Source organism: Aspergillus costaricaensis, assembly GCF_003184835.1.
Source record: "Aspergillus costaricaensis CBS 115574 unplaced genomic scaffold BO79scaffold_56, whole genome shotgun sequence".
NCBI classification, from domain to species: Eukaryota; Fungi; Ascomycota; class Eurotiomycetes; order Eurotiales; family Aspergillaceae; genus Aspergillus; species Aspergillus costaricensis.
In genome coordinates, this window is record NW_020291856.1 from 80937 (window position 1) to 101772 (window position 20836).

Consider the following 20836-nt stretch of genomic DNA (forward strand, 5'->3'; position numbering starts at 1 on the left):
TCCTAATGAAATGAGCCCAGTGAGCCAAAATCTTCCTACAACCATGTAAATGTCCATTTCTACTCCGAGTTCACCCTTTAACACATGCTTGACCCTGGCCATCAGGAAGTGTATGGATTTTAGTGGATACGCGGGGGAAAATAAAAAGAGGAGATCAAAGTAAGAAATTTGTGGTCAATCCATCAAGAACATGATGGGCTATCCACCGATCTGAGAACGAAAGTGGCGACCAAATGGACCTGGTGTGAAAAGGAGTTTAGACAGTATCGGTGACATATATCCAATCAATGTACTGCTCGTGATACAATGTCTTCTTGTATTGTGACATGATTTTACTAGTATATGGCATTGCCAGCTATAGCAACCATAGGTTTCAACAACATATATATTTATATTGGTTCGAACTTAGTCTTCGCTAACCCGGAGGAAAAGAGCGTAAGCTGGGTGCCATTGCATGCACCGTTTCTCTTCCAGAAAGAGTTACTAGCTCTCAGGAGTAGCTTGAGTACCCTAGGAAGAATAAAAATAGAGATTAATCTATAAGGGGTAGCAATATGTCCTACGTAGATCACACTTCATACCACCCGCGTTGTATACGACAAATCCGGGATACCGAATACCTTCTTCTAAGGACATGCTTAAGGTATCAATGTATCTTGTTGGACATTTTCTTCCTTTTTCGTGAAAAGCACGCAACTGCTATCTAGACTGACGGCTGTGGAGCTTTGCATGAATAGATCTATCACAAGGAAAAGTGCCTTTACAAAGTGGCGATTCAAAGGTAGAACGGCTTAGAGATCTTTCGGTCTTCGGGCTTGACAGGCTCCCCTTATATTCTTCTATAGCTGTATGATGCCCATTACCTGTTAGGTTGAAGTGATATACCTAGAGTGATGCATTCAGAAACGCAAGGTCACTAGCAGCGGAGCTGCGAACTTAAAGGTAGATTTACTCCTTCCATGTCATCACACTAGTCGATATACATCACAAGAACAAACGCCAGCTGAAAATTGGTTGCTTGAGATGTGGATGTTTTGACATGATGCAAATTACTCGAGCACTGGGCTATTGCAGGTGATATACTAGCAACATATATATAGTATGTTATGATTGGGAAGAACCTTCAGTATTTATAGCTACTAACCAAGCATCACATATTGTTCATTAATATACTGTTACTACAGGGCATGGTGATATAGACAGTCAACGATCCAATAGGTTACATGAACCTAGTACTTGGTGGAAAGTATGCAAGCCATGATCTTCATCCTAGGGGGCGACATAATGCATATTATTGTGGTGTTCCTTGCGATTGATGTATCCTTTCTAAGTTCGTTCAGGTTTCCATAACGAACCATAATCCCAGACTCAAGGGACCTTTGCTGTATTCATGTCTCAGCCCCAGCTACATAAGAGATGTGAATGACGAGACGCTCGCAGATGAGTGGGCATTTTCTATCAGACCAGGGATCTTGTTATTTTCATAAATCTACCATGAGGAATGTGCTTTCTGGACTCTGCAGTTTTAGGATATCTATAACCAAGGTCGCCTCAAAATACTTTTGGGCCTCAGGCCACGGTAGATCAGCTCGAGGCTGTGGTTCGGCTAGTAGATGGCTTAGCCAAATAACCGGCCAATTGATTAATCTGGTTTTTTTTTCTATACTCTGCGTAGTCTCCGTAGTAAGATCGGAAGGGCGGGGAAATATCATAGTTCCCAGAGGCTACCCCATACTTTATCACATTGCAGATAGATTTGTCACTGATTGCTGGATTGTTTGTTGGGGGTTCACTAGTTGTGGATAGAAGAGTTAGATAGCATCAGTGCAGGACAGTAATGCTTTGTAGGTATTTGGTACTACATGCCAGGAAGGATACCCGGGCCAAGCCAACTGAACAATCGAGTAATTGAGCCAGCCAACTGATGCTAATAATAAACCAACTGTTATCGTGGATGTACGTCAACTACTTCTTCACTAGTTGTACTCCGTAGGCAACCAACAAACTTTCGCAGTGCCAATCTACTCCGGTAGGATCATTCGAGAAGGTTTAGCACCTGTCCAGACTTCCCAAGGGGTAAATGTCAGATAATAATCGAGCAAGTCGACAGGCTCAGCTTTGTATGGCGGGTGGAGAATGTCCGAGAGGTAATCTCCCAAGGGGCGGAGTCCCCTTTCAATTATTGGTCAGGACTGAGCGGGTTCCTGGCGCTAGTCTGAAAAGGAGAGACTAGGCGCCCCACTTGTGCCTTGGTTTTTTGCTTTCTCGACTCAGGGGATTGCGGCCACCTTACTTGCTCGGTCTTAAAGTAGAGAAAAGTAAACAGAGCCGGACCTGGAGGGGATGAAAAGACTGGCAGTGGATTGAGAGGGTCGCCAGGGTACTTAGAACATCTGCCAGAAAAAGCCCACGAGGAAGCTGAAACACTTGCAAAGTAAGGAAAGTCACAAAAGAGGAATCAGCTTGCCCGGACTGTTGGATGGAGTCCGTTCACCATTACTGCTAGTGAACTAGTGTTCCATACGGATGTGATACCGGTATCTACTTCACACTCGGTAATATGTATTCCGATCTTCAGCCAACTCAGGGGGCGGCAAAACCATGGCGTGACAGAAGAGGAAGTGTACCTTACTACCTAAACTCCGACTTTTTGGTCCATACTTGAGCCAGCTCCTTTGTAGTTCTATTCCTCTTCTTGACCTCAAAATCAATTGCAATGTGCTCACGGTGTAGAAGTTATGTGGGTTGGCCAACGTTATTGGCCCAAGCTCTACTAAATAGGAATTATGTTGTTTATCAAGCATTCTTCTGGGGAAGATACTGTGTGCAACAACAATCATACTACTACTTAAAGTAGCTAATAAGTAGTTTACTTTGCTAGCGAGTAGCAGCAGCCTGTCTTATCTGCGTACGTAGATGGATAAATACTCAGATAGATAGTAGTACCTCCTCCTCGAATAGATGACCATACAATACTTTGCGAATACGGGGCATGTGTTCGGTGTTTCCCCTCCCGCAGTATGGTACGACGGATGGATACTCACTCCAACTAACTAAACCAGCTAGTTTAGTCTAGTTCAAACCACTGCTCAACTTCCACCCCCCCCCCCCCCCCCCCCATCTGCCACCAAGCTTTGCCTCTCCTCCCCACAACCGGTTAGACAAACAAATGAATGGAAATGAAACGGGCCATCTAGACCGCTTAGGCAGACTAGCCCAAGGTAGTAGCCCTGGGTGCTGCTGCTTGCTTACGCCCTCTGGGCTTTCGCCCTGCCGGCTCACTTCATTTTCCCTCTTTTCTCCCTCTCCCTATTGAGTTCGGTCGGCCTCCTCTTCTTGCTACTCCTTTCCTTTCCTTTTTTAACCTGTTACACGTCGTTCTTTCCCTCCCCCCTCGGGCCTCGACATCTCGGGGTTCGTACAGTCGTTCATTTCAGGGAGCCTTTCTCGCTCCCGTCCATTCCTTGCTGGACCCAAATCCGTCCTTGTACCTTCGCTTCTTGTCCGCCATTATCACCGTTGTTGAGCGTGCCCACCTGCCCTCCCCCCAGTGAGATAGATCTTCGCATCATAGGCACCTCCTCAATTGCAGCTCGTCATAAATACCGCCACTCGACTTCATGCTTTACGGATATCGACACCTGGGAAATATTCACATCAGACCGAAGAACTACTGTGGCCCTGCAATTGCCCCATTGTCGAAGTAATCTGGAAGAATCTGGAAGTCCTCCGGGCTCACGGAGAGTTCGGATTACCTCCTTGAAGAACTCGGTCGATCATGCACAATCACCACCACCATCATCAGGCTCTCCATGGCACACAATTGCAAGGTCGCTCGATGGCACGTCGCCCAAGCCTTGTGCCTCGTGACCGGCTGCCATTGCTAGCGATGCGCGAAACTCCGACGTTGGCAAGAAGAGAGCCTCTGCCGTCTACTGATTCTTCTTCGGCTACCTCATCCTCTGCGTCCAGTGGTACTAAACCGACAAGCACGCTTACCACTACGACCTTGCCTGTTGTTCTAGGAGCAGTGTACGTTCAATTGCGTTCCCTCCTCCCTTCAAAGTGCCCACCTTTGCCCTCCACTTTACGGCACCCATAGTTATAGTTCTGTTCCAATGGTTTAGGGCCATGACTGATGAGCACCTAGGGTTCCTATTGTGATTGCTATTGGCATTCTACTCTACTTGCACCGCAGAAACGTGAAGAAGCTCCGTAACGAAGATGCAAACGACAAACACAAATCCCTCGACTTCGGCCTGGATTTGGCGCCCACTAATGGAGCCGTGCCTATGCAACAAGCAGAGAAAGATCGCAATGCGGCCCACAACAAGGGCATATCGTTGGATATTGGACCTAGCCCCTATCTGCTCCCTCCCGGGCTGCACAACTCGAGGGAATCCCTGGCGTCTATGTCCAGATCCATCGGTGATGGTGACGATGATAAGTATCGACACGTCGGGTCCTTCCTCGGTGACAATTCATCGCTCAGGTCGCACTCGAGAGGCCCCCACGACGACGCGGCAAGCTTCACAGGTTCGACCAGACGGGCCGCCCTGGGAGACGATATGAACCAGGGCCTTCTGCGGAACGCCCAACGAATGTCGCGCTCGTCGCCGCCACTTTACAATACCCAGTCTGGTGACCGTAATGCTGAGAGCCCAGCGAGCTCTGATCATGAACGCGATCATGGGTTCCAACTGGATCTGCCCAGAAGCCCGAGTCCTGTACATGTTCCCGGAATGGCCATTAGCGAGCCGCACACGACAAGCAACGAAGCCGGATTCGCTGGAGATCACGCAGTTACTGAGACCAGTGCCAAGCAGAAGCGCCTATCGCATATGCCACAGTATGCAGATATGACACTTCCCAGTGACCACGGTCTGGGCCACGACGTGGATTCGGTGCCGGCTCCTCAGAATCATGCCAATCTTCCACCGTTACACGACCCTCTTTCGCTTCATCTGGACCCCAGCCCGGCTCCTGTGCAAACTGCAACGATGTCAACACCCAGGATCTCGCTCCCTGTGAGTGATGCAGCTAGCGATTACGGTGATGCGCGGAGGTCCACTATCCCGGCCGTCAATGTGCAAGATGTGACGAGCGCCACAAGCTACGAAGATGGTCCTCAGCACCCCGACGTCCCTGCTTTTCTTGCCGAAGAGCCACCTCGGGGTCAAAACACAGGCCTTGATGCGAGCCGTCGTGACACGCGACGGATGACTTTCGGTCTTCGCCCTCTGCCGCCAGAGGACCCGTCTGAGGACCCCGAGCAACGTGCCAACCGTATCAGGTCCTTCTACAAGGAGTACTTCGATGAGAACAAGAACGGCCGGGAAACAATGTACCACGACTATGTGCCTGATTACTATGGTGAAGAGGCCTATGCGTACGACCCTACGATGGGTGATCAGTTCGGTGCGGTGCCGGCGCCATTCGCTGAACCAGTGACTCGTCGTGCCATGACTCCTCCACCTCGCGCACCTCCGCGCTTCCAAGGGGCAGCTCGGCATATGGCCAGGGGCTCGGACGGAGGCAGCGGCTTTCAATCTCCCGGTCCCCGTGCATTCTCCTCGGCCTCTAACCGTATGCCGGGACCTCCCAAGCCGCGCAAGCCGATACCCCCGCCATCGCCGCTTCAGATCCTCCCCACACCCCATATGCTGAATGATGACTCTATCATGTCTGCCATCGAGTATGCCCCCTCCAATCACTTCAAGGATCAAAAGGAGGGCCGACCAGGAACGCCCTTGGGCGGCCTGCAACCATTTAGCCCGGCGGTGCCGGTCCATTCGCCGCTTGTTTCAGCTTTCGATGACCTTTCAGCCTTGCCTAGCGCGTAAGTCTATGCTCTCCATTTGCATTGAGTACAATATTAACCAAGTTTCAGACACGCATTGCGCAAGTCGGGCGCTTACGACACATTGGATTTTGCACCTCCGCCTCGCTTCAAGAATGATACTGCGAGCGATGCTGGTAGTATTCGCAGCAACGGCACTGGGATTTCCTCGACCCATTTGCACAACATCCGCACTGGTGCGTATCGTGTCAGCCGTCTGCCCGCGGACACTGTAGGTACCAAGGATGACTTGATGTCGAACCTCCGTCCTAAATGGGATATGCGGCAGTAAATACCGGCATTTCTGTTTCGTTCTTTCTTCCCAGCCGTAACGATTTCCCCCTCTGCCACAGCCATCTGGTGTTTACATACCTTATCACGATCTATTCTTGTCCATTATATATTCTGTCCTAGCGGTACTTCTTTTGAGGAACCGGGTTCGATTTCGCAAATCTTCCCGATGTTCAGTGGCGTGAGTACATACAAGGGGCCTTTTGTTGTTCGTCTCTGCTTTCTCTAGGCGCTCGGTCTGATCAGCCATGTTTCTCTATAACCTTCAACCTGCAAATATGATTCCTTTTTTTGGAGGCGGATCGTCGATGTCTATATCCGACGATGCTTGTGTCCCCAAAATGCCTTCTTTTTATTAGAAAGAAAAAGAATGTGCTACTATTTTGTTTTCGCCGATTCCGGTGAAAGTGTGCGTCGTAGGCCCAAGTACGTGGCTTCGAAAGTAAAGGTGCCATGCATATCCGCAACAGTGCAAGGATGACACGCGGTCTTGCGTCATCGAACGATAAGAGGCCTGACCGACCGGGTGTTGTTACAGATTCTTGCACAAGTAGTAGGTAGTATTCTCGGATACAAGGTGCATTGGAAAAATTCCGAGACAGATATTCGCCCAACGAAGTTTGCAGCTTCATGATGTGTTTTACTGTTCATGGCGTAGTATTCAACGCCTTGTTGGGAGGCCTAATAGTAAGTGGTAGAGACCCAATTGTTTGACCTATCCAGCTTGTGTCTGTCTCGCCTTATTGTCAGATGCAACCTCGGGAGACAATACTCCTGAGTAGTGGACAGTAGGCAGGTAGGGAAGAATGACAGCCGGAAGCGGCCGACCGAGGCTTCATCTAAGTAGTCAACATGGCCATGACACAGGTTAGTAGATAATGGCGTTGCAGTGTAGCTAGCCTTGATAATGAGATTCTTTGATTTTACTCTTTCCTTATTTCAATTGGATTGGATTCTGAAGTGTCAAATATGGATCCTCATGCCTTGAATGAGGAGGTGCACAGTCGATGGTAGACGCGACCGTCCGAGTCGCTCTTACCCGCTCGGGCGATTTTTAGAGTGGAGAGAGATGCGGCATTCGCGGAAGCCACTGATGGCATACTTTTGAGTTAGTAAACATATTTGAACACCTTGCCAGAAATATCTCAAGGCATGTACAGATACTTGGTTTATCTTGGAGATGATATGTTGATATCAAGGAAATTACTGCCTGTATATCAGGTAGATTGATCAATGCTGCACCACCGTTCAGGGGGTTAGTAGATATCTACTAGTAGTAAACCGTGGCATAGCATTGGTTTTTTTTTTTTTTCTTTTCCAAGACACTTGGTACCTGAGAGTTACCGATAGTGGCTCCTGCTTGGTTAGCGGTAAGAATGAAGTCCGGCACCACCAATCCGGGCTTGAGGCTGCTCGACTGTGGGAGATTGAGACCCACGGAAGGCGGCACTCAATCTGCAATCAGCGATTCTTCCTCTTCTCCCGGTGGGCCGCTTTGGGGGTCATCAAGTTTTGTTGCCCCCCATGGAACCGGGTCTAACTGTTGCTAAGAATAAGTAGTTCAATTCTCAGGGCGTGTCATGGTGGCTATGGAGTATGGACATTGGACATTGGAGAACTTGGTATGGAGTATGATTTTAGCTCCATAAGGATAGTAGATGAACCCTTGACACTCCAGATACTACTCCATTGTTCTGGTGTCAATCGATTTCGAGGGAGAGAGAGAGAGAGAGAGAGAGAGAGAGAGAGAGAATGTGATGACGGACACTTCGCTTGCTGACTCCGGCGGATGCCGATCGCAGCAATTTGGGTTGGCCAAGTGTAACTGGTTCCATTACATACCACTCACTGGTTGTACGTACGTAGGACTTTTGTACCTAGTCGCTGCTCCGTACTCGTACCTGGTACTAAGAATAATTACCAGGAAGAATCAAAAACCAAGACAAGACTAAGTCAAAAGTCACCCTCAGGAGCAACTGAGCCGGTTGCAGAGGCTTGCTTCTGGCCGCAATTCGCCCATACTTCTCCGCTCTCCCGCTCGTTGAATCCATTCGTTCCGTCACTCTCTCACTCGCTCACTCGCTCTTTTCCCTTCCGTTCGTTCGTTCATTCTCTCAGAGTTGGAGTCTTTTCCCTCAACTCCTCCCACACCCACCCCCCTCAGATGGATCTGTCCCAATGAGTGTGTTATTTCTGCGCTCTATCTAATATGAGATCCGGGTCTGCTGTCTCATGGCATCCAGTTTAATTCCGGTGAGTTGCCACTGTGCAGTCCCTCCGTCCTAAAAATTTCCTTTCCCGAGAACCCTTTTTTTTTGAATTCCATAATTTGTTGTTTTCTTCTTTTCTGCCCGCGTTGGTCTGAGGCGACCGTGCTTATCCCCTGACCATCCGCTAGGCAGTCCATTATCAGCTTCACCACTTTTACGGGCGCTACACTCTTATTCTACAGTGAAGCAGTTCTTTTTTAATTCCTATTGGGTATACGGTCGTACCCTATATTCTTACATATATTCGTTCTTTCGCTATCGCAATATCTTTTCGCTCTTTCGATCGCCTTCCGATCCTTCCAACGCAATCTTAACACAGACTCGTGCTTTTGCGAAACTTCGCTCAAACGTGTACGACCGGTAACTTCTCGGCTGAATACGTCCTGTCCCTTTTCGTGGATCAGTCATTGACAGCTGGACTTGTGGAATCCTCAAATCCCAGTTGATCCTACTTGACTGATACCACTTGGACCCTTATCCATCTGGATTTAACAAGTCCCGCACAAAGATGTCTTCTGGTATGGTGCTACCCCACTACGACCCCCTGCCTTGGAGAGCCCATTTCTGTTCTCTGCTATCCATCATGAACTATGCGCCTGCGATATACTGAACTTGCTCACAGGAGCGGCTGCGGCGGCTGCAGGAGCAGCGGCAGCAACATCGGCAAACGCCGCTGGTGCAGCTACTACTACACCCAGCGAGACACAAGCGGAAACCACATCCCAATCGACAACGGAAGCGACTCCTACGTCCGAGGCGACAACATCGCAAGAAACTTCTGCGGAACCAACGACATCCGTATCCACACCCTCTACAACATCAACGTCGTCGACCTCTGAATCAACGTCTTCTGCGACAACAATATCCATACCATCGACAAGTAGCACTTCCACTTCGTCGACTAGTACCACTGAGGCTCCCTCAACCACTACTTCTGCTACTTCCCACACTACCGCGACTCCAGTTGTCACCGAAGTGGTTACTACGACACCAAGCAATGGATCGACCGGCGTGGAAACCCTGACGATAACATCCACCGACACAACACTCCCAACAGGAACTGCTGGTACTGTAGGAAATGGCGTGACTGCCACGGGCAGCGGATCGGCAGCAGCAGCATCGTCAACGGGTGGAAGTGGAGGTGGCAGCTCAGGCCTTTCGGCAGGCGGCACCATTGCGGTTGCGGTTGTTGTGCCAGTGGCTTCAGTGGCCATAATCATCCTTGCAGCCTTGTACTTCTGGAGAAAGTGGAAAGCGAAGAAGGCGGCCGAAGAAGAACGGAGGAAAGAAGTGGAGGAATACGGGTTCAACCCGAATAACGATCCATCCCTGCCTCCTATCATGGGTGGTGGAGCCTTTGAACCCAAGGACGATAACACTTCTTCAGGCTACCGTGGCTGGGGAACGACATCTGCTGGTCGCAAGGCATCCACGAACCTATCAAGCAGCGCCGGAGTCGGCCTGGCGATGTCCGAGGCTGGAAGCGCGCCTGGTTATCACCATGCAGCGACCCCAAGCGATGGGACAATTCAGTACTCCGAAGGGCAAGGTACATTGGGAGAGACTGAACCCATTGGAGTCTTGGGTGCTGCTCCAGCAGCCGCGGCGAACAGTCGAAATGTCGATATCCACCGTGGTCCATCGAACGCCTCGTCGGCCTACTCTGCAGCCAATCATTCCGAAGCGTCCGAAGAGAGTCACATGTCTGCCACTCACCCCTCGGGAGGTTTCTACGACGATAACCCGTACTATAATGATATGCAACCGCAATATGGTGCATATGGTGACGGCCCGTATGGCGGAGCTCCACCTGTCATTCGCGATGTTCAGGCACGACGCAATACACGCATTGAGAATCCTGCCGTGTTTCCTAGACAAGGGAATGCTGGTATCGCGCAGAATTTCTGAGATGCCTCTGCTTTCTCTATCCTCGCCGCATTAATACGTGGACATTGCAAGCTGGACGCCCGGATGCAACAGACATTGTGGCGGTCGATGGGTGCTTTCTAACGAGCCCCTGGCGCCTTCAATTGGCTGTCTTTATATTTCTCATTGGGGTCACGAGACCTATGGCATAGAACGAAACATGCCTACAACGCCAACCCCCCGCCTGGAAAATTGGGATAGCTTTGCCGCCGAACTGTTCGGATAACGTTCAAGGTGCAGCATCATGAATCTCTTGTTCTTCAAATCTCTCGCTCACTGTTTCTTTTGTGGCCTTCCCAGACCTCAAAATACCTCCTTCGTTTCAATTGTCTTGTTTTCTTGTTTCAACCGGTGCCCTCGTTATTCTGGTATATGGATATATCCCTCCCGTTTTTCTCATTTTCTCTTTTTTGTTTAACTCGGCCTTGTGATTGTACATTTATGATTCTATAGAAGCCTGACCTTCACACAAGGCAACCAGGGCTTCCTATCTTGTTATTTTTTCTACCCGCCTCCTTATCCCCTTTTCTATTTTCTGTTTGCCTCGATTTTGTCTAAACGTGTCTTGCTCGGGTCTGGATATATTGTGGGTCAAGGCCACCGCAGTGCGTGCATCTCACCTGTACATTTGGATGCAATGGCATTGTGGACTGTTCATGGGGAGGGTAGTGTGGTTAAGGAATACATATTGTGAACTTTTTTGTTCCTGAATCCGTAGAGTCCGTAAAACTCGGAAAGGCCCAAGCATAAGTGATCGGAAGACCGTAGTGAAATCTGGTCCATTGACACTCAGAATGTCACGTCTGCTCCGGCACAGGGGATGAAAGAGCCCGCACGGACATGCTAACTTTTCAGTGATACAATTGGTGTTGCGAACCTGCTAGTGCTTTACGTAGGGCTGAGGACGTAGTACAGTTCAGATTAACCGAGTCCCCTGTAGATCATGACCAACAGACATGATGGGGAGGAGGGATTGATGGGTCAACGTAAGAGCCTGAGAAGGAAGTACGATAATGCAATTAGCCATTGATTCCTTCCTGCCTTCTGTCTTAATGAACAGGAGATATAATGACCTGGGTAGATCAAGCCTTGTGGCTTGAAGGTGCCGCACATTGCAAACATGTATCTAAAGAGTAAAAGGTGAACAGTAGGATAGGATCGGACAATTGCCCTCTGATGCACCGGAGTACTAAGCAAAGTATATCCTGCAAGTCTCGGCAGCAGAAGTGATTGGCTGCATGTGGGACAACGCAGGGGTGGTACCGCCAAGACTGGAATGGAATGAAGAAAGACGCCTGCGGTAAGTACTAAGTAGATATGAGTCCGGAGTTGTACTATCTAAGTAAGAGTACCATTGGGATACCGTACTTCGAGCCCGGCTGTCCGTCCTTCAATAACAATGATCCCCGAAGAAGTCCAGGTGTACTTTTAACTAACTCAGAACCAAGCAAGTAGTAACGAGTCAGTTCATTGTTAGTGTACTTTTTGTAGAACACGTTGGCCATGAAGCCCGCGAATTGAAGCGTTGTCGTTCGGCGATAGAGGGAACGTGGGCACATTCCGGGCGGTGATTGGACCGGAGGCAGCTCTCCAGAGCTCCCCACTCCTTTTTTTCGACGTAACTTGACGTTGACCCTACCTATTCTGGCATCTAATGAGTGAAGCGCGTTCCCCCATTACCGCGTCTCTTTGGATTTACTGAACCTTGAGCTTCTCTATTGCTCTCTTTTGCCTTCTCTCCCTCCCCCTCTCCCTCTATCCCTCCCTCTTCTTTTTCCCACCCCTCCCAATTGTGCCCCGCCGGGGTCAGGTGCCCCGCATTGGTCTGCCCTTCCGGGTGAACACGGCATACCTTTTTAGTTGTGAGAGAACGAAGAGGTCTCTCTCTCTCTACCTAAGGAGTAGATAGTGATACTAGACCCTACCACCGGACCAGTCATCCATAGTTCCATCTCCCATCCCTTCTCTTTGTCTGCTGTCCACCTGCCCTGTCACCGCCGACGCCGACGCCGCCGCTACTGCTTCAGTGAAGGAACGACGAGTGCGACGGAGGTACCAATATCCCGAGATATCACTACCTACGTCTAAAGGTACCTGGATCAGGCCGATCGTCACTTTGACGGGTGTCCTTGCCTTTCGTTCCCCGTCCCTTGGGTTTCTTGTTGACGCCCCACCCTCAAGACTAGTCCAGTCTTCCCTCGTTGTCTTCTCTCGCCCTCCCTCCATCCCGCCGGCCGAGCTCAAGAGAGGGGCGGACGTCCTCACCCCATATTCGCACTCGCTGCCATTCTTCTTCCACTTTCCACTCTATCATTGCTGCTGTACACTGTCTCTCTTTCTTCAGTCTTGTATTCCAGGCCCCTCAGCCTTTGCCTCAACTGGGCACCAGCGCATTAAGGGTCCGGTTACATCGTTCTCTCGCCTTCGCGCAGAGCTAGCCTCCGAAGATGTGAGTCCATATCTGCTCACAACTCATGAATTTTGAGCTCGTCATGTCTCCCATTGGGACACTAACAACCGGGGTTACAGGAAGTTCGGCAAGCAGATCCAGCGTAGACAGCTTGATCTTCCCGAATATGCCGCCAGCTTCGTGAATTATAAGGCTCTGAAGAAGGTCGGTCTCACACTCACTTATCTGGCCGTTCACTACCTCGCCTTTCTGTCTCCCTGGACCAGCAAGTATACACCATGTCTCACCACAGCTGACCCCTATGACAGCTTATCAAACAACTTAGTGCGACACCGACAATACCCGCTCAGAGCGCCGCAGGTGTCCCCCAAAATGTCCCCGAAGCGCAAGCTGCTCTTCGCGCGAACAAGGAGGTGTTCTTTTTCCGTCTGGTAAGAAAGTCTGCCCAGCGCATGATGAATTGGGACTCATTGGTGATTTTTGTAGGAGCGAGAGATCGAGAAAGTCAATGCATTCTATCTGCAAAAAGAAGCCGAGGTTTGCATTCCTTTGCAGCTCCCTTCAAGAGCTGTGATGGGCTGACGGCAAGGAACAGTTCTCATTACGGCTGAAGACGCTAGTCGACAAGAAACGAGTTATCCAGTCGCGGGCAGTGACCAGTTCAAAAGCACCAGCCAATTTCGTGGCCCTGTTTGAAGGGTTTCAGCAGTTCGATGGAGACCTGAACAAGTTACAAGTGAGTTCGCTCGGTGTTCGGCAAGCTTTGTCGAGGGAGGCATACTGATAGTCACTGTACGAAAAGCAATTCGTCGAGATCAACGAAACTGCGATGTCGAAAATCCTAAAGAAGGTTCGTCACAGAAAGCAACGCAGCCGTTAGCTTCCTTATTCTTGACATGGCTAACAGTTCAGTTAGTGGGATAAAACATCAAAGGTCCGAGTCACCCATACCCCGCGCGTCGTGGATCCATCCATCCCATCTTGATAACGTGCGACCATTTACTTATCTATGTGTCTCCTATAGTCTCGCATGAAGGAACTCTACCTGCACCGCGCTGTTGAAGTACAACCGTGTTTCAATCGTGATGTCTTGCGTGATTTGTCCGACCGAGCAACGACAGCCAGGTTAGAGCTGGAAGCATGGGCAGAAGGCGAAAACATCCACTTTGATACGGCTCGCCCGGTGGATCGGGCTATGGCTGTTCAGGCCTTTGGCACGGATGAGGAAGATCTCGACCTACAGATTCTACAGTCTGCAATGGCAGGGAACCTGCAGACTCTACGCGAATGGACCGCCAAGTTGCAGTCGTCTCCCGACGCACAGGCTCGCGCAACCCGCACTTTCTTAGCCGCCATCAACGAATTCTCCGACGATGTATTAGCGGTGCTCTTAGAAAGCGGCTTGGTTAACCTCTTAGCTGAAGATGACATCAATGAGCGCAACTGTCTGCACGAAGCAGCGATCTCTGGTCGTGAATTTGTTTTCAAAGCTGGCCTGGAAGCCGGGGTCGATGTTTCCAGAACAGATGTTTACGGCAGGATTCCTCTCCATTACGCCTGTATGCATGGACGCGTGGATATGGTGCGGGATCTCCTGACCGCAGGACCTCATACTGTCGATGTGATGGATCATGATAACTTCACCCCTTTGATTCACAGCATTGTTAAAGATCAACTAGCATGTGCGGAGCAACTACTTCACAACAATGCCCGTATTGACCCCGCTTCCGAGTCCGATCACATTCCACTGAATCTTGCCTGCCAGCATGGATCGCTCTCGATAGTTCAAATGCTTTTACAGCGGCGTGCACAATTGCTCCCAGATGCGGAAGGCCTCTATCCTCAGCACATGGTAGCACGAGCCTCGCAGTCGCCGCAGCTACTTCTACTTCTCAAGCAATATGGGGCTGACATGAACCAGCGTGACAAGTTGTATCAATGGACGCCGCTCTTCCACGCTGCCAGTGAAGGCTGTGTGGGCTGTTTGCGCACCCTACTGGAGCTAGGTGTCGACGCCAGCGCTGTTGATGAGAAGGGCCTCTCGGCGATGTATTATGCAGCCTGGGAAGGACATTTGGAATGCATGCTTTTGCTTTGGTCTATCCGCACCGACTCACGACCCGCACGGACACCATTCGACATTATGAACGGTATGAGACAGCCAGAAGCAAGCCACAACATTGACCTGCAAATTAGCGATGCGACAGAAACCGGTGATATGGAGACCGCTGACGGTATCCCTGATCTGTCTCTTCCGCCGCCTATCATACCCTTGAGGCGTTACGGCCATAACTTTTTGGATAAGAAAGTGTTTGTTCAGATATTATTTGACACTGGCGCGTCTGGTTCAATCTGCTTCGATCAGGCCGGGCGGCATCCTGCTGCTCGGTTGACCATCTCATCGAAGCTCTCTGACTTGATTCCCCGGACGATCATGCTTCCGATCCAAGAGGATTCACGCATGATCTCATTCCATGTGGATAACCTAGAGTCATTCGCCGTTGATTTCGAGATTTTCCCCACTTTTGGCTCCAAGGTCATCGCCAAAACAGTCGCCCTACCAACAGTGTTCAGAGCTGAGAATTCTAGTACCGGGACATGTACATTGCCGTTGTTTGATCCTCGGTTACGTTCGATCGGCCAGCTTCAGTTTGGTTTCCAGGTTATCAAGCCATACCACGGAGATCCTCTGGAGATCACACACTTTGCCACTTATTGGAAGGCAACCAGTGCTATTGATCCTGAGCATAACGGCCTAGTCACCGGCTCAAGCCTTTCAGGCGACCATGTACAGCTTTTCGTGCAACTCACGAAAGATCGGGTTCCGGTTCTGTACCCTCACTTTACCATTAGCCATCACAACATCGAGATACCCATTTGCCATCTTACCTACGCCCAATTCCAAGCAATGGGCGCCGAAAGGGGCATAAATCATTCGGAAATGCTGCAGTTCCTGCAAACGCGTGCGGTGGAGGATTTGACACAGGCTCATCGCTTGCTGGCCTCATCGTTCCTCTCATTGCGAGACGTGTTCCACCATCTACCACTCAGTGTCAGCATCAATCTGTCGATCCTCTACCCCTCTGCTGCCGAGGAGCGAGCGTTGAACATGACATCTTTGGCGGATGTCAACACCTTTGCCGATGCAATTCTTACCGAAGTGTTTGACCACGCTCGTATTTCGCGTGATCAGAACCCCGATTACATGCGTTCTGTGGTCTTTACCTCGTACAACCCCAATATATGCATTGCTTTGAACTGGAAGCAACCGAACTGTGAGTTATACATGCCCTTACAGGTATCGCTTGGAAGCAATACACTAACTGTTCACTTTCTATCTCAGATCCCGTCCTTCTTTGCAATGATCTTGGCCAAATTCGTGACTTAGCCCGTGACGTTAAGTCTTTGCCAGACGTCGATAGTAGTGGTCGAGCTTCTATGTCCATTAAGGAATCGGCACGGATAGCGCAAAGTAACAATCTCATGGGCTTGATATGCCGTTCTAGTCTATTGGTAAGTTGTGCTTCGTCTCCTTCCTACACTGACATTATACAACAGTTTTCCTTAAAGATCGGAAACTAACAAGTTGATACCATAGAATGTCGTACCGGCGCTTGTAGAGACGATCAAGGAGCTTGGCCTCGTGCTAGTTGCGGATACATCCGATGAATCTGAGCAACCCGACCAACTAGACGCCATGCAAGTCGCAAGCCCATTGGGCGTTGCTGAATGGGCATACAGAATGCCAGATGGTGTGAATGGCGTCATGAAAGCCAATGGCATCCTGAAATTCAACGATATGATTGACATGTGATACGCCATCTCGAGTCTTCTCTTTCGCATACATCCCACTTTTTCTCACGACCTTTTCGTCGATATGTATCTCGGGCGTCAACGGATCCCGAACCAATGTAATCATGTCAGTCATACATGCTTGTTTCACTGTGAGGTCTTTTCTTTATGTGGGGCTCGGTTCAATTTTTACTTCTTGCACTGCATGCCTGGATGAACTTGTGCCATTACTTTTTCATAACGCTTGGCTCAATATTGCTACATGCTGTGGTTTTTGGGTACTCTAGACTGATGTCCTCTATCCTTTAATGTCCCGTCTCATCTTTCCTCGAACCTTTGTACCCTGTCGTCCTTAGACGATCATGATTGACGGAAATACCCGGTTCAATATCTCTGAGTGGAGAAGGACACTGCGTGCGTGTCCTGCAAAATTATATGTAACAGCTAGTGTACATCTCTCTATAAATATAATATCTTGTTTTGAAGACTCTTCACAGAGCCATTTCCGGCATTAATCGTCCCAACCATCATATTCAAACACATCTCCAATGGCACTTACATGCCCTTCGGCCTACCCTTGACAATATCCCAGCCCCAGCCCCTCAGAACCTTGACAACGTTGGGAGTGATCGCAGCCGTCAGGGGAACCCGAATGAAGATAAGACTCTTGTGAACTGCATAAGCGAGGGCAAGCTGCGTCCAAAGACCTTTCAAACGATAAAGAAAAGCAATTAGCCAACGGATCTCTTATACTCACGGATGCATCCAAGCAAAGGGGTAAAAAAACATAAGCCACTTACTAGCTTCACCACCATTAGCCTTCTCCTCGCCCGCCTCCTTCTCCTCCTGCTCTGCCTGCCTCTGCAACGCAGCAGCAGCCTTCTCCTCCTCCTCCGAAGGGGGCCACACCTTCCGAACAGCCCCCTTCACCGACTCCGAAATAACATGCTCATAGTGGCCAATCCGTTCCACTCCAGCCAACCGAACAGCCATAAAGCACAGCGGGAAATCCACCGCCGACAGAATCAGATACACCCACAGCGCGGACCATCCGTACTCCTTCGACAGCGTACGAAGTCGCTGCGAAAGAGAGGGCGCTTGCTGCTCCGATTGCGCCGAGCTGTTCGACCGAGCGGACCGGAAGAACGACCGCCGGAAGATGTTCCCTGGTTGTTGCATCTGGCCGCTCCTGAATTTTATTTGGGAAGGCCCGCGGGTCTGGAAGCTCAATGCGCGTCTGCTGGGCATTCCGAAGGCCCGGCTTAGGATCGGGGAGGAGGATAGGGATGATGTCCTTGTTGTTGTGGACGCGGGTGGCGCATTTTGGAGGATTCTCGACGCTTGAGAGAACAGGCGCGAAAGGTGAGACTGTCGTAAACTCATTTTGTTCGGGTTTTATGGATGGGATGGATGGTTGTCCGAATGCGAGCGAATTGGGGGGAGGCGTAGTTTTGTTGTAGGAGGTTGTGATGTGAGTTCTTTCTCCGGTAGGTCTTCGGGAAAGAACGGACAAATCGTGGGGTGGAAGATGACCGGGAACAATCACCAAGAAGTCCTCTTCTTAATATACTCGCGGATAGCGACGGTCTGGAAAGCAAAAGAAGCCGAGACGGCAATGCAGGCCTGAATACAAGTGAGATTGGGATGACGTTGCGGCAGCAGATCGTAGGATCAGCTTCCCTCCCGTCTTTTTTTTATACACTTCGGCGCCGCCATCGGCGTGCCGGCGAGTCCGGTTCCCGATTGGCAATTGGCATCGGAGCATGGAATCGACTGCACGAAAATCGCATGCTCGAAGTTTGTGGTGCTAGTGTCGCCATATCTTCGGCATTGGCTCGGGCCAGGAATATGAAGGCTCCATATAAGCACTATTAGTGATCCAGTATAGAATTCTGCGTGCCTACTTGCATGCTGGTAAATAAGCATTCATACAGTAACTAAGTAAACTAACCCATGTTTACCCGCATGTATTAATGCCTGAGGATCATAACCCAGGCATCAAACCAGAATCCGCGCTCGCGCGCACCTACACACCACACCGCCTTCGAGGCTCTCCGGCCCATCCTCGACGGGGTCTCCGCACGTCTTGCCAAAAATCTCAGCGGCAGAAAAGAAGTGAGAGTGAGAGAGTTATACCTCCCCCCCCATCACCTCCATTCGCCATGCCTCCCCGTATGCCCGGGAAGCTTTCCCAGCTTCCCCTGACGAACATCTGGGCATCTCAAATCCCGACCTCTTCTTCCGTCCGCAGCAGCCAATTCTCCATCACCTCAGTCCGCACCTTCGGTATCCGGTCCTTGAATCCCCCCGAGGCTTCGCGCTTCAACGTCGGCCATGACCTGCCCGTGCTGAAATCGACACCCACCGCCGCCCTCGAGCGCAAGGCAAACACCCTCCCCCTGCGGACCGGTGCCATCACCTTCAAGAAGGGCATGACCGCCCTGTATGACCCGGAGACCGGCAAACGTGTTCCCTGCACCGTGCTGCAGCTCGATCGAGTCGAGGTCGTATCGCACAAGACTCGCGAGAAGCATGGATACTATGCTGTTCAGCTGGGTGCTGGCTGGAGGCGTCCTAGTAACTTGACTAAGTCCCTGCTCGGCCATTTCACTGCCAATGGCATCTCGCCTAAGCGTCATGTCTATGAGTTCCGGGTTAAGGATGAGAGCGGGCTTTTGCCTGTTGGTCAGGCGGTCAGTGCGGACTGGTTCCAGGAGGGACAGTTCATTGATGCGAGGTCTAATACGAAGGGTAAGGGTTTCGCGGGTGTTATGAAGAGACATGGTTTCGGTGGTCAGGATCGCAGTCACGGTGTTTCTTTGACGCATCGTTCGCTTGGTTCCGCTGGTCCTAGTCAGGGTGGTGGTTCTCGTGTTTACCCTGGAAAGAAGATGGCGGGTAACATGGGTAATGAGCAGAACACTGTCCAGAATCTGAGGATCCTGAAGGTGGATGCTGAGAATGGAATTGTTGTGGTCAATGGTAGGATACCCCAAATTACTCTCTTGTTCTCAAGTGGATTTCTTATAGATGGATACGGTTGATGCTAACTTTGGGTTTTTAATAGGCTCCGTCAGTGGTCCCAAGGGCTGCGTTGTCCGGATACAGGATGCCATCAAGAAGCCGTGGCCGGAAGCTTCCCCCGCGACTGCTGAGGCTTCTGAATAAATTAACCGCGCGCGCTTTCTGTTCTTCTTGTCATCCTTTGTGAAATGTACTACTACACTGTATTGTTTTTAAGAGCGGCGTCTGTATATGATACATAAATGATATCCCTTTCCCAAAGTGTTGGTTCCTATAGGTTCTTCTCCGCCTGATTGGCGCTCTCAAATAGCTCTTCCACTCCAGTCGAACAACCTAAATCTGCCCAATGGGATGAGTGAGGGGGAAAGGGAGTGAGACGCTTTCCGAAGCCCGAACGCCTTAGCCCAATGCACATGAATGATATGATATATTTACATGCACAAATCTCCAAACACCGCGTAACAAGCGAGTATACAGCCCAAAACAAGAGGGCCAAGTAGTCGAGTCAATCAATTGGTCTGGTTGAATGGGTCGGTATCCTTGTCAAGCAGCTGGACAACCGTGCCGTCCTCGGTTTCCAAACTCCATACTTCCGTGCGGAACTATACAACGAACGAACATTAGCCAGGAGTTTTCAGGTCAAAAACAAAAAGCAATGGGGTAAACGAACAAAGCTAGTCCGGTCAGGTCTAATACTGCGGAACCGCATTTTACCCTGAGCCTTAGTACCCTTGACCCAGAACGAGATATCAATGCGACCATGAAGCTGGTTCATCTCTCCACTAATCCACGGGATCTTCTGAGCAAAGTAGATCTCATCACCCAGAATCTCCCTCGCCTGCGGGGAAGTCCTCAGCGCATACAGCGTACTGTTAACCACACTGGAGGAAGATTTCTGATAGTTAAAGATACCCAGCATAGCGGCCCCCACGACAACAGCAAAGATAGGCAAGGTTCGTATCCATCGCCTCTCGTTTTGAACATTGGGTAGAGCTCTATCCGCCCGTCTTTCCATAAGAGGGCCCGAGTTCGCCTGTGGTGCGGGGATCAAGTTGCGCCGGGGAGGGAGCATTCTGCGATGATTTACGCATACTCGAGAAGCGCCGATGCGCCTCTCTGCGAGTCGTAGGAGCATCTTTGGAAAAGGAATAGAAGTCCAATTGGCTTTCGACGTGTTCCGTGTGTCTTGTTGCGGTCTGGCGGCGTGACCTCTGTGGTTTATTGTATCGTGGAAAGTGGCAGTAATAGTAGGGCGTGGTTGCTAAATGCTCGGAAGCCCGAAAC

The 20836-nt window shown here is 50.2% G+C and overlaps 6 protein-coding genes across 6 annotated transcripts; 4 read left to right on the plus strand and 2 right to left on the minus strand.

Annotated features, from left to right (window-relative positions):
- The first annotated feature begins 3547 nt into the window (after positions 1 to 3547).
- On the plus strand, positions 3548 to 6252 carry BO79DRAFT_68260 (uncharacterized protein). Its single transcript, XM_025689592.1, has 3 exons — positions 3548 to 4032; positions 4151 to 5839; positions 5891 to 6252. Exons 1-3 carry the CDS (start codon positions 3779 to 3781, stop codon positions 6129 to 6131), a joined length of 2184 nt encoding a protein of 727 aa, XP_025534264.1. The 5' UTR covers positions 3548 to 3778; the 3' UTR covers positions 6132 to 6252.
- A 2444-nt stretch (positions 6253 to 8696) lies between these two features.
- Positions 8697 to 10439, plus strand: BO79DRAFT_68280 (uncharacterized protein). Its single transcript, XM_025689593.1, has 2 exons — positions 8697 to 8918; positions 9023 to 10439. Exons 1-2 carry the CDS (start codon positions 8909 to 8911, stop codon positions 10306 to 10308), a joined length of 1296 nt encoding a protein of 431 aa, XP_025534265.1. The 5' UTR covers positions 8697 to 8908; the 3' UTR covers positions 10309 to 10439.
- Positions 10440 to 12663: 2224 nt separating this feature from the next.
- On the plus strand, positions 12664 to 16916 carry phoC (putative cyclin dependent kinase inhibitor Pho81). Its single transcript, XM_025689594.1, has 10 exons — positions 12664 to 12775; positions 12856 to 12940; positions 13045 to 13167; positions 13223 to 13273; positions 13332 to 13472; positions 13539 to 13586; positions 13653 to 13670; positions 13761 to 16011; positions 16080 to 16249; positions 16335 to 16916. Coding segments are annotated over exons 1-10 (3105 nt in total). The 5' UTR covers positions 12664 to 12773; the 3' UTR covers positions 16551 to 16916.
- A 19-nt stretch (positions 16917 to 16935) lies between these two features.
- Positions 16936 to 18178, minus strand: BO79DRAFT_291209 (uncharacterized protein). The gene is made up of 2 exons (XM_025688968.1): positions 17329 to 18178; positions 16936 to 17235 (listed from the first exon to the last, which is right to left on the minus strand). Exons 1-2 carry the CDS (start codon positions 17909 to 17911, stop codon positions 17084 to 17086), a joined length of 735 nt encoding a protein of 244 aa, XP_025534267.1. The 5' UTR covers positions 17912 to 18178; the 3' UTR covers positions 16936 to 17083.
- Positions 18179 to 18576: 398 nt separating this feature from the next.
- Positions 18577 to 19810, plus strand: BO79DRAFT_183028 (mitochondrial 54S ribosomal protein uL3m). Its single transcript, XM_025680257.1, has 2 exons — positions 18577 to 19510; positions 19596 to 19810. The coding sequence occupies exons 1-2, from the start codon at positions 18691 to 18693 to the stop codon at positions 19694 to 19696; spliced, it is 921 nt and encodes a 306-aa protein (XP_025534268.1). The 5' UTR covers positions 18577 to 18690; the 3' UTR covers positions 19697 to 19810.
- A 90-nt stretch (positions 19811 to 19900) lies between these two features.
- BO79DRAFT_68332 (cytochrome c oxidase assembly factor 1 family protein) lies at positions 19901 to 20803 on the minus strand. The gene is made up of 2 exons (XM_025689595.1): positions 20223 to 20803; positions 19901 to 20154 (listed from the first exon to the last, which is right to left on the minus strand). The coding sequence occupies exons 1-2, from the start codon at positions 20685 to 20687 to the stop codon at positions 20062 to 20064; spliced, it is 558 nt and encodes a 185-aa protein (XP_025534269.1). The 5' UTR covers positions 20688 to 20803; the 3' UTR covers positions 19901 to 20061.
- Between the last annotated feature and the right edge of the window lie 33 nt (positions 20804 to 20836).